Source organism: Phocoena sinus, chromosome 11, assembly GCF_008692025.1.
Source record: "Phocoena sinus isolate mPhoSin1 chromosome 11, mPhoSin1.pri, whole genome shotgun sequence".
NCBI classification, from domain to species: domain Eukaryota; kingdom Metazoa; phylum Chordata; class Mammalia; order Artiodactyla; family Phocoenidae; genus Phocoena; species Phocoena sinus.
Window position 1 is genome coordinate 26,313,553 of NC_045773.1, and position 12,754 is coordinate 26,326,306.

At 39.3% G+C, this 12,754-nt stretch overlaps 1 protein-coding gene across 2 annotated transcripts in view; it reads right to left on the minus strand.

Annotated features, from left to right (window-relative positions):
- Positions 1–12,754, minus strand: part of SYNPR (synaptoporin) — a 296,179-nt gene that overhangs the window by 36,327 nt on the left and 247,098 nt on the right. For both annotated transcript variants that reach the window (XM_032649185.1, XM_032649187.1), the window contains one exon: positions 5,681–5,879. In XM_032649185.1, the coding sequence (XP_032505076.1) occupies positions 5,681–5,879 (199 nt within the window). The remainder of the gene's footprint in view (positions 1–5,680; positions 5,880–12,754) is intronic.

Consider the following 12,754-nt stretch of genomic DNA (forward strand, 5'->3'; position numbering starts at 1 on the left):
AATTACTAAATAATTTTCCTCATCAGGCTGGATGCTTTTAGTTCACCCATATACACACATTGCTTGGCCTGTTGAAGATACAATTTAAGTGAAATACACTTAGACATGAAGTATAACTAACATGATGAGAGAAGAGAGAAGAGAGAGGGAAGAAAGAGAAGAAAAGAGGGAAAAAGGGTGAGGAAAGGGAGGAGAGAGAAGAGGAGAGGCGAGAGAGGGGCTTCTCAGCAATTTCTGAAGAGCTCAGAGACTGCAATTCTGATTTCCATCTCTAATGACAGCCAAGAAAGATGCAGTTGAGAGTAGGAACACGCATTGGATTCTCTGAGCATCCAGCTCTGTGCCTGTCTCCTATTCTCCTCTCCGTGATGGCCTCGGCCCCTACTTGACAATGGGGAGGCTTATTTTGTTAGGGGGTTAAAAATCCACCTTCCAATCACCTCATAGAGCGGGGTTCCAGAAACAGAAAGGTTAACTGGAAGGCTCAACCTAGCAATTGCGATCTTAGAAGTAGTCCTGAGTCAAGCTTGATCGTGTGGGACTTGGCAGCGGGTGGTGGGGGCGAGGGAAGAAAGTGCCTGGGATAAGGGGACTGGAGGAGAGTAGGACTGTGAGGGCTGCAGGCAATTAAAGGAAGGTGCCTGCAATTCCTCTTAAGGGGCTAAGGTACTACCTAGTAATGGACAGGAGAAAAATTAACATGAGGATAACAACAGGGCTACAATTAAATACCATTAATCCATCACTGGCTGGTGTGCCTCTCCCTGCGCAAAGCTCTTTGTAGGCATTAACTCTTCCTTTTCTTACAGCAGCCTTGTGACATGTGTATTATTATTAGCTTCATTCTATCGATAAAGTCGTAGGCTTCCAACTGTTAAATAACAGGTCATACAGGGGGATTAAAATCCAGGACCCCAAAGTTTAGCCACTACCCTCAAGACCACTGGCCTAAGAGTCTGAGTCCTTGTTCTGCCATTAACTTCTTTGACCACAGGCAAGGTCCCTAATCTCCCAGGGATTCATTTTCCCATGCCTGGTGCTTGATAAAGAGGAGTCACAGTGAATCTGTAGAATGAGGCTGATTGTAATCGCTCCACGTCTCTCTCAGGATTGTTTTGAGGCTGGATGGGGAATATGAAAATATTAGGAATGCATCGGGCATAAAACGAATGTGAGCCATGGTACCACCGCATGACCGCAATGGTTATAAACACTTCTAGTCCCATAAACTGCCTCTGGTCAACCTGATCTCCTTTATGGGAAAAGGAGAGCTTCAACAACACAGCCCCTTCCTTTCCCACAAAATCTTAAAGTGAATATTGATTCTACTTGACATTTAGAGTAGTTACTTTAAACCAAATCTCTCCTGAGAAGGATTCACCAAAATGTGGGATGGTGTTTATTAGATACTCATTCTGAGAGCACTTTGTCAGCTCTGTAAGATATGTTTTTAAACTACTTTACATTAATATTAAAAAAAAACACCCTAAAGCCTCACATCGTCACTATTTGACATGAGATCTGAAAATGGTTCAGAACATCCTGTCTCAGAAATCTAGGCAGGAGATTTGGCTTTAAAACTGTACTCTAAGGAACATGACAGAATGATATAACCAGAGGTGACATTTCAATTCCATAATCATGAACCATTCAGGTGGCCAATTCTGCTTTCTGAGAAAGATATTTATTCATCTGTACAAGAAGGCACTCACTGTGGTGACATACAGTAGCTGGCTGAGTTTTTGGCCTGATTTTCTCACTATTGTGTCATTCAGCATCATTAACAATTACGTTACTTCTAAAGACATGCAGATTCTCATTTTCACTTAAAGGTGGGCAATCTTGTCAAGCATATTCAGTAGAGAAAGATACCTTAAAAAATAGCCATTGATAATAGCCTTTGGCTCCAGTCTGCCTGAAAATGGCTCACGACTGCTTACAAATACATAGTATCAGTCCTGGTAATCTCTGATTTATAACAGCCATTGATCTTGGGCATGTTTAAAGCCTGTTTCCTATCACTGACATCCTTTATGTGCAACAGAGATAAACAGCAGAAACCCTCTAGATATCCTAGCATCATAGATTCACGGCAGCCATTCTATAACTCCATATGGATTCTGAAGGCAAATTTTAAAAAACCCTCTATGACAGTCAAAGAAGCAGAGAAGTCTAAGGGTTCTAGGGTTTGGTTTCTCTATATCCTGAGCAAGAAAATAACAGGAGCTGTCCAGGTGTATAAACCAATTTGTCCTACCCACCTATGCCCCTCCAAATTTGTAGCACATTGCCTATCAGGATTTCGGACCCTCTTGCATGGTAGTTATGAATTTGGACCCTGGATTTGGAGAGACCTGGGTTCAAACTCTACCCTCTGACTATTAGTAATGTGACCTGGGAGAGTTAATTGGGTACTTCAAGCCTCCCTTTCATCACCTATAAAAGTGTATAACAATACAAAGCTACAGTTGTTGTGAGTATTAAATCAACTCTACACAGAGTAAGAAACTCTATCAATACCAGCCGGTATTACTGTTGTTACTATTATCAACACCATCACCATCCTCATCACTTTCCTCCACACTGATCTTATCTGTGCATGATGTATCCTGTCATGTCCTAGAGGATTATAGAGAATCCCAAACTACAGAATAAAGGGGAAAAAAAAATCCCTAAACAAACAAAGCAACAATAACAAAAGAATAGTTAGTGACAGGAACAGAGAGAACAAGTAATGATCAGTAGCCATCTTTCTGAATAAATAGGCTTGGCTTTAAAAAAGTACAATTACTGTTAGTTTAGTATTTGAAGGTTTTCTTAGGTATGAACCACCTTCTTGAGATCTTGCTCACACTGTGGACTGGCCTTAACCTACTAACTCACAGTTAAGGGTGGGTACCATAGCCCACCCCTCCCTCCCCAGTCACAGCCCCACTGTGGTGGGATTAGAACTGGAAAGGCTTGTCATTTGCAGGTGCAATGGCGTCATACTGATCCTCTACATTCATTCTGTCTCTGTGACTCTTAGGATTCGGGCTCGCTTTTAAATTAACTTTTATCTGCTAAGTAATGAGCACATCAGTTTTTTAATATCACTGAAGTCTCACCTAGGAGCCTTTCCCTTTTTATTACTAGAATTAACTCCCCGCTCCTCCCCTTCTTCCACGATGTAATAAAACAAAACCTACCCAGTGTAGTAAACAATTCAGGATTTCATTATATCCTGCTTGATGGGAAAGACTATTTACACAGAGATGAAATAGCATGGCCTCACAAGATTACTTCTTATGAGGAGAATGTAGTTTTATATAACAAAATAGAGCTTTTCCCACTTTATAGGCAAACTAACTGAGTCAGTTTCTTCTCTCTGGAAGTCAGAGTATTTCCTCAGACTTTAGAATTCTATGAGAGTGTCTGCAGGTATCCAGGAATGGATGCACACATGTCAGTTTTAGAGTATACATACACACACACACACACACACACACACACACACACACACGTATCTCAACCTCTTTGATGTATCTATCTACACGTCATGCGAGGGTTAACCCCAAGGTAGGTGACACTGTTAAAGATCTTTTAAAATCATTAAGACCAGTAGCTCCAATTTGGGAAAGAAAATAAAAAAAAGACATCTGTCCAAAGTTCAAGTTCTGCTGATTGACTCTTCTTTTTCCACAATAACATACTGAAGTGCTATAAAACAGATCTTTCCCCAGTCCCTTCAAACTTAATCATGACGTTTTACAAATAAGGGTTTCTCCCAGCTACCCTTCAAAACATGTTGATTTTAAGTTTCTGGTCTCTATAATATATAGATTAGACTAGAGATCTGTAAAATTTATTTCACTCACGTACTCCCTAAAAGAATTTGTAAAAACTGTGTGCCTATTCGTATAAAGTTGACACACAATTTTCTTTTTGTTAAAAGTCTAAACAGTTGCAAGAGTGTAATGCTGGGCTTAAGTATTGATATTTAAAAATATATCCCATTGTATCAATTTTTAGATGAATTCAATGGAATTGTTATTTGATACTCTCTATTACCCATTTAAAAATTATTAAACAAATTCCTCATTAACAGTCAGAAACTTTACATGTTCTTTTTGTTCTCCTTGAACTTGTATTTCCATTATACTTCCCCCACCGAATCATAGCCTCATGTAACTTTTTTTTATACTGGAAAGCATTTTATCGATCACACTGTTACATTTCTTTGCAACAAAAATATGTATATAAATTAAAATTACTCTTTGACTACCCATGACCCTAATGCTTTAAGTATCAAAAATTTTTCTTTTGAGCTGGGTAATCATTAAAAATGTTATTAATGCACAATTGTCCAAAACAACATAAAGATGTTATAAATGTTAATAATCATTAAAATTTAAAAGTAAAATTTTTATTAGAAATGTATGGGACTGTTTTTTCTTCAATTAGCTGATGTACTTTTGAGGGAAAAATATTACTTACTTCTAACATGGGACTTGATTCAGCATAAATTCTATTTCCATTTCTCGTTGTACAGATGTGTTGAGAAGGTTTGCTCACAGAAATGAGTAGATGAGAATGGATGGGGTTTTGTTATAGTGATGCCATTAATTTCTCTGAATTCCTTCTGAGTAATATGTCCCAGACCACAGAGTGATCTGTCATCAAAAATTACTTTTTAATGATCTATCAGCTGAGATTAGGAATTTCTACTTTATTGAAAGGAAAAAATTGGAAACCTCCTTAGATGCAAAAGGATACACTACCCAGCCATTTGAATAACTCTCTTTTGTCAATACCAACACCGATATATCAAATGGTCCTTTTTTTTAGTGCCTCCAAGGCTTCGCAACCTAGCAATATCCCGTGTGTGGGGATGGAGAAGGATGCTTTTATTTTATAAAAGGGGAATAGGTGATTAAGAAAGAAGCATTAACATATTTTCAGAAGCAGGGCATTCTCAGTAAGATAAGTTTTAGGCAAATGTACATGAGAAAGCTGAAAATTTTAAAATATATTTCCTTAAAGTTATCCACGCTTATGTACCGCTCTGAGAGCTGTTGTGTTCCCCTAGGTGTCCGTGTGTCCCTACTTGGACAGGCTGGGCTAGACTGGTTTCACCCAGGTGAGTCCTTGAACCATTGTGTAAGGAAAAAGAAAGTGGGGGTGGGTTGGTGGTGGAAAGAGATAAGATAGAGGTAGAGAGAGAGAGAGAGAGAGAGAGAGAGAGAGAGAGAGAGAGATTCAGAGACAGAGAACTCCATCTTCAAACTAAACCATTCTATGACCAGTCTATCATATACCAAAGGAATAACACATTTCAATAAGTACAAGTCACACTGTCTAAACAACCAGTGAGAAAAAATGGTCGACTAACTCCATAATACTGGAATTATAAATAAATCTGCCGCAAGCCTCACTACTCTTTCCTTGATCTCATGAGATTTCCAAGCATTTATTGCAGAGGAGTTTCTAGCAACTCTTACAATACTTCTCCAGAGAAGGGGCACAAAAGAATGACAGGCATCATGTTTTTGTTTTAGATCTAAGAGATTTGGATGAAAAAGAATGTGATTGCCTTTCAAATACATGCCCTGAGGGCTCAGGTAACTCCAAAGCCTTTAAGCACTGGAAAAAAGAAATTAGAAAGGACAGAAAAAGTTATTTCATAAAGCAAACCACTTACTATGAGTGGACCCCGGTTGTTTTCTCGATACTTGTTCTGGAAGAAAATGTAAACGACAGTGGCGGCCAAGGAGTAGAGGAAGGCAAAGACAGCCACGGTGACGAAAAACTCTGCCGAAGATGAGGAGTCGCCAATCAGGGCCACCTTCTGCCGTTCCTTACCCTCACAGGTGGGCACCTCAAACGTCACCTGGTGTAACCTAAAGTACCAGAGATACCAGAGAGGAGAATTGTTAAAATGCTCTGGAGAGAAAACTCGATGCCGTAAGTGAGATGTGATTTGAGACCTTCATGGCATGCCTCTGTGACAAATTCATTAGAGAAATTACAGAGACTGTAGCTGGACTCGTGGAAGCAGATACTGCAGTTAAACATCATTCCATTAGGTTTCACAGTAGCTAGTCACTTTAGAGAGCGGGGAGGACGGAAGGGGAAAGTGATCCTGAAATGATGATGGGTTAGACTATGACATCCTCCCCCTTAAGTTCTCCAGTGGTTTCTCATTATACTTGGACTCACAGCCTAACTCCTAAGCGTGACCCACCAGGTCCTGGCTTACGGTCTTTTCACTGACTGTTCCCTTTTCCTCAATCACTCTGTCTCCTGACATTGCCCATGGCTGGTTCCTTCGTGGCATTCAGGTGACAGCTCAAAATGTCATCTCCTGGGAAAGCCTTTTCCTGACTATTAACCTAAAATAGTTCTTTTCCCTTAGACATTTCTATCACATCTCCCTGTTCAATGTCATTCATAGCACCCATCACCAACCACACTTCCTTGGTAACGTATTTAATTACTTTTTTTTTTTTCTGTCTCCACTTGATTTGGGATCTTGACTTTCTTCTTCTCTGTAAATCCTGAATGCCTGACACTTGTTAGACACTCAGTAAACAGGACTTGGATAAGTGAACAAACATTCTTGATTCTGTAAGATGACTGATACGCCCTAGTTTGAGTGAACTTTGAGAACTTCTATTTTAGAGAATAAGTTCTGTCAGGACAGCATCCAGGCCCAATATATTACTTAATAGAGAAAAATAAGATTTTGGAGGGCAGTACATTCTGCTCAATAAATGACACCTAAGGAAGATGTGTTATATCTAGTACATAGCTCATGCTGTGAACTGGGTGGTGATCTGTAATTCAATGTAGGAGCCAAAATTCTGCTTCTTCAGAAATGACTAAATTATTCCTTGAGTATTAGGGAGGCACTTGGAAATAGACATGAATGAGGCTTAGTGATATCAGTAAAGGAACACCTGGAAAATTATTTACAGAGCCAACAATGATGATAAAACCATTGACGAATACGATAAATTCCCAACTTATGCTTAAGAAGTATTTCTCTTACTAAGCAAAACTTGATTCCTTTAAAATATATTTTTTGTGTACATTCTCTTACAATTCGGATAATGACAAAATGATAAAATAGTAATACTAATAGCAACTAACATACTGGAGCATTTATGTGCTAGATTTTTTTTTTTTTTTTTTTTTTTTTTTATGGTATGCGGGCCTCTCACTGCTGTGGCCTCTCCCGTTGCGGAGCACAGGTTCCAGACACGCAGGCTCAGCGGCCATGGCTCACGGGCCCAGCCGCTCTGCGGCATGTGGGATCTTCCCGGACTGGGGCACGAACCCGTGTCCCCTGCATCGGCAGGCGGACTCTCAACCACTGTGCCACCAGGGAAGCCCTAGATATTGTGTTTTATATGTATTGTTTTATTTAATGCTCACAGCAGCCCTATGATGTAGGCATTTTATTGCCCCTTCCCCCTTTACACATGAAGAAACAGGCTTAGAAAAGATTAATTTGTGCTAAACCACAAAGCTAGTAAATAGGGCCAGGAACTTTTTAACTTCTACGTTAATCTGTTTCTATTAAATAATGAGGATATTAAAACTAGGATGAGTTTTTTAAAAAGTGGAGCCCACGGACAACTAACATCATAACTATGGGTCTTGTTAAAAATGTATATTCCAGGGTCTGCCCCAGACCTACTGAACTGAAATCTCTAGGGGTGTAGCCTAGCTGAAAACCAAAGTAGAAAACTCCAGTCTCCCTAAGTTCCTTATTTCTCAGAAATCTATTCTTTTTCATTTATTGCTTGACTTGAGAAAACTGTTTACATAGTCAGCTTGATTTTGCTTATTTATACTGAAGATCCTCTTGCTTGTCAACCAGAAAAGTGTACAGCTTCAGTAAAATTCAGGAAAATAGAAGCATTCATCATGGTTATGCTGTAGAGACCCTTCCTCCCCTTGCCAGAGATACTAAGATATTTCTCAATAGCTGAGTCTGTGGGAATGCTGAAAAATGAAATAGATTGAAAAGGTAATCATGCCAATTATTCTGATAGAGGTGATTTTCAAATAATGAACCCTTTTTTTTCTCACTATCTTGTATACGTCATCCACGCAACATATATTTTTTAAACATCTTTATTGGAGTATAATTGCTTTACAGTGTTGTGTTAGTTTCTGCTGTATAACAAAGTGAATCAGCTATACATATACATGTATCCCCATATCCCCTCTGTCTTGTGTCTCCCTCCCACCCTCCCTATCCCACCCCTCTAGGTGGTCGCAAAGCACCGAGCTGATCTCCCTGTGCTATGCAGCTGCTCCTCACTAGCTACCTATTTTACATTTGGTAGTGTATATATGTCAGTGTTATTCTCTCACTTCATCCCAGCTTACCCTTCTCCCTCCTTGTGTCCTCAAGTCCATTCTCTACATCTGTGTCTTTATTCCTGTCCTGCCCCTAGGTTCATCAGAACCTTTTTTTTTTTTTTAGATTCCATATATATATGTGTTAGCACACAGAGAAAGTTTTTCTCTCTGACTTACTTCACTCTGTATGACAGAGGGAACCCTCTTGCACTGTTGGTGGGAATGTAACTTGATACAGCCACTATGGAGAACATTATGGAGGTTCCTTAAAAAACTAAAAATAGAACTACCATACGACCCAGCAATCCCACTACTGGCTATATACCCTGAGAAAACCATAATTCAGAAAGAGTCATGTACCAAAATGTTCATTGCAGCACTATTTACAATAGCCAGGACATGGACACAACCTAAATGTCCACTGACAGATGAATGGATAAAGAAGATGTGGCACATTTATACAATGGAATATTACTCAGCCAGAAAAAGAAACACTCAACCTGTATTTTTAACAAGAAGCTGTGTAGTTCACGCAATGTCTAGATTCTGGGGATAACGTAGGGAACAAAGATAGATGGGCTGGTCCCTGCTCATGTTGAACTTCAAGTTTAGAGGGAAAAGATAGCTCTTCTGAGAGGAGCCCTAGGCTAGTCTGGGGGTGGGGTGGTCAGGGTAAGATTCCCTGGGGAAGTGATTTTTTAAGCTGCAGCTTGAAAAGTGAGTAGAAATTGTCCAGATCAAAAGCTGAGAAAAAAGCACAATGAAATACAACTTCACACCTGCTAGGATGGCTACAATCAAAATGATTATAAAATTGGAATAAGAAGCGTTAGTGAGATTAGACTGGAATAACAAGATAGGATTGGAATAATAAGTTCCAATTAGAAAGCTGGGAACTTTCATACATCGTTGGTGGAAATGTGAATGGTACAGCCACTTTGGAAAAACAGTCTGGCAGTTCTACAGGTAGTTAAACGTAAGGGTTATCACACAGTCTGACAATTCCACTCCTAGATACATATCCAAGAGAAATGATAACATTTGTCTGCACTAAACTTGTACTAGAATGTTCATATCAGCATTATTCATAACAGCCAAAAAGCAGAAACAACCCAAACATCTGTCAGCTGATGAATGGATAAATGAAATGTGGTATAGCCATAGGGTGGAATATTACTTGTCAATACGAAGGAATGAAGTACTGATCCAAGTTACAGCATAGATGATCCTTGGAAACATTATGCTAAGTGAAAGAAGCCTGTCACAAAGGACCACACATCGTATGATTCCATGTATAGGAAATGTTCAGAATAGACAAATTTATGGAGACAAAGAGTAGGTTAGTGTTTGCCTAGGGCTGATGGGGGAGGATTGGGGATGATGGCTTAGTGGTACAGGATTTCTTTTTGGGGTAACGAAAACACTTTAGAATTGATGGTGGTGATGGACACAAACTCTGTGAATATATTAAAATCCATCCAATAGTACATTTTAAATGAATGAATTGTATGGTATGTGAATTATATTTCAATAAGGCTGTCAAAAAATAGAGATGAAAGAGCATGTATCAAGATCCTGCAAAGACAAGGAGCACAGCACATGGGGTGAAATATGACTAGGGATCTGGCATATGGCAGGAGAGGGGATGAGTGGAGGATGAGATGGAAAAGCAGCCAGAGACTCACTGCAGGGTCTTGTGGGTCAGGTTATAGACTTGGGTCTTTATAACTTTTAAAATTTTTCCTAGTGATGACAACTTTTAGGATTTATTCTCTTAACTTCCATATATAACATATAGTATGTTATATTTATCATGATGTACATTACATCCCTAGTACTTATTTATCTTATAACTGGAAATTTGTACCTTTTGAATGTCTTCATCCAAGTCCCCCTCCCCACAACGTCCACCCCCCAGTACCCACAAATCTGATTTTTTTCTGTGAGTTTGTTTGTTTTTGAAGTATAATTGACCTACAACACTATGTTAGCTCCTGTTGCACAACACAGTGATTTGATATTTCTATACTTTTCAAGATGGTCACCACGATAAGTCTAGTTATGATATTACAACACAAAGATATTACATAGTTATTGACTATATTCCCCACACTGTCACTCACTTATTTTGCAGCTGGAAGTTTGTACCTCTTAATCTCCCTCAACTATTTCTTTCCTCCCTCCAGTCTCCTCCCTCTGGCAATCACCTATTTGTTCTCTGTATCTATAACTCTGTTTCTGTTTTGTTATGTTTGATCATTTGTTTTGTTTTTTAGATTCCACATATAAGTGAAATCACACGGTATTTGTCTTTCTCTGTCTGACTTATTCCACTAAGCATAATACCCTTTAGGTTCATCCATGTTGTCGAAAATGGCAAGATTTCATTCTTTTTTATGGCTAATATTCCACCATATATATATATATATATATATATATATATCTTTGTCCTTTCATCTATTAATGGGCACTTAGGTTGCTTCCATATCTTGGCTATTGTAAATAATGATGCAGTGAAAACAGGGGTGCATATATCCTTTCTACTTAGTGTTTTTGTTTTCTTTGGATAAATACCTAGGAGCGGATCTTTATCTGAAGACCAAGATTGGAAAGATTTTCTTATAATAAACGACATGTAAAACCAAAATAGCAGGCAGGACCACATCACCTGTGGCAACTATTTAGAAGCACGCACACTTGCTTTCCAGATGTCAGGATCAGCAACGCTTCCAAACGCCAGTTCCCTCAGCTCACACGTACAGACTGGGTCTGCAATTTTTGTGTACTCTGAGAGCAGCAGGAAGGGGGAGAATAAAATAAGTTTCTTCTATGCAGTCAGCTGAATATCAACATTTTCCTCGTTGCTAACTCATCGCATTGATTTACAGTAAATGTTAATGGTGCTTATGGGCACAAGGCAAAAAAAAAAAAATCACTAACATATTTGCCGTGCTTATTAATACCAGTGATCTATAGCTCGGTATTTAGCTCTCAAGCCACATGGGGTAAAATCAGGAGCAAGAGGGAAAACAGAAGTGAAGCTCTATGCTGGTGTCTGTTCCGTGGAAGGGAATAGGGATCGTTTATAAAGGAAGAGCACGTCAGCTCAAAATGGTCTGAGCATAATAATTCATACCACTGAACATTTTGAATGCTATGGGATGGCATCTCTTACTAAATATATTTTACCAGAAAGGTTCTTTTAGGTAACAGTTACATACATATGCATAAATATATATGCTTTATTTTGGAGGGAGAGATTTTAGAGTCAGCATGTGTTTAGCAGCTATAATAACTTTGGAAGCAAATAACATTCATTTAGAACCTAAACAAGGGAAAAACTGTTCTGTGCAGACAGAGCGGGTCGGCTGATGGAATCTGGAAACTGACGGGGCCACCTCTGATCTTCTGAAGGACTAGTCAGGCAGCAATGCTGAGCCTCCAAAAGGATGAAATCCAATCTGTTCATTTCAAATGTAAAATTCCCTCCTCAGCTGGCCTGACTCAGTCAAGGGGTAATTGAATTTTGCTGGGTTTCACTGCATTGTGTCAATCCACGAAAAAACCCTCCATGTGACAGTAGGTTCTCTTTTTTCTTTTTAAAATTTTACCAACACTTAAACACAGCCTTTTAAGCATTTCACTCCTGCTTCAATTAAACTAAAGGAACTGCTGGGCACCCATAGTTTTTAGTTCTGTTTGTATGGCTTGAAAAAATATTAAGCAAGTTGGTGTTGCTTTATTAATAAAAATATTTATGACAACACCACCACCATTTTTCAACCTCCAGGCATTGTGTTAGCTTCTTTACTGGCTCATATCTCAATGCTCATAACAACTATCTTAAGTAGGTACTATCTGTCACCATTATACAGATGAGGAAACTGAGGCTTGAGGTGGGTAGTGAGCTTGCTGGAGGTCACGTGGTAGTGGAGGGCAGAGGTGAATCTGAATGCAAGCAGATTAGGAGGACCTATACTAGTAACTACCGCACATCCCTGCCTCTATGCTTCTATACACTACCAAACGTAAAATAGATAGCTAGTGGGAAGCAGCCGCATAGCACAGGGCGATCAGCTTGGTGCTTTGTGACCGCCTGGAGGTGTGGGATAGGGAGGGTGGGAGGGAGGGAGACGCAAGAGGGAAGAGATATGGGGACATATGTATATGTATAACCGATTCACTTTGTTATAAAGCAGAAACTGACACACCATTGTAAAGCAATTATACCCCAATAAAGATGTTAAAAAAAAAGTTATAGCATCCTTAGATTTCCAGACAAAGGTTTGTATAAAAATGACTAAGCCAGCTTTCCCATGCCATCTAATCTAATGGCAGACGGATAGTTTACACTGAGTAAGATTCTAAACCAACATTCGCTCTGCTTCCACCTCGAAGCACG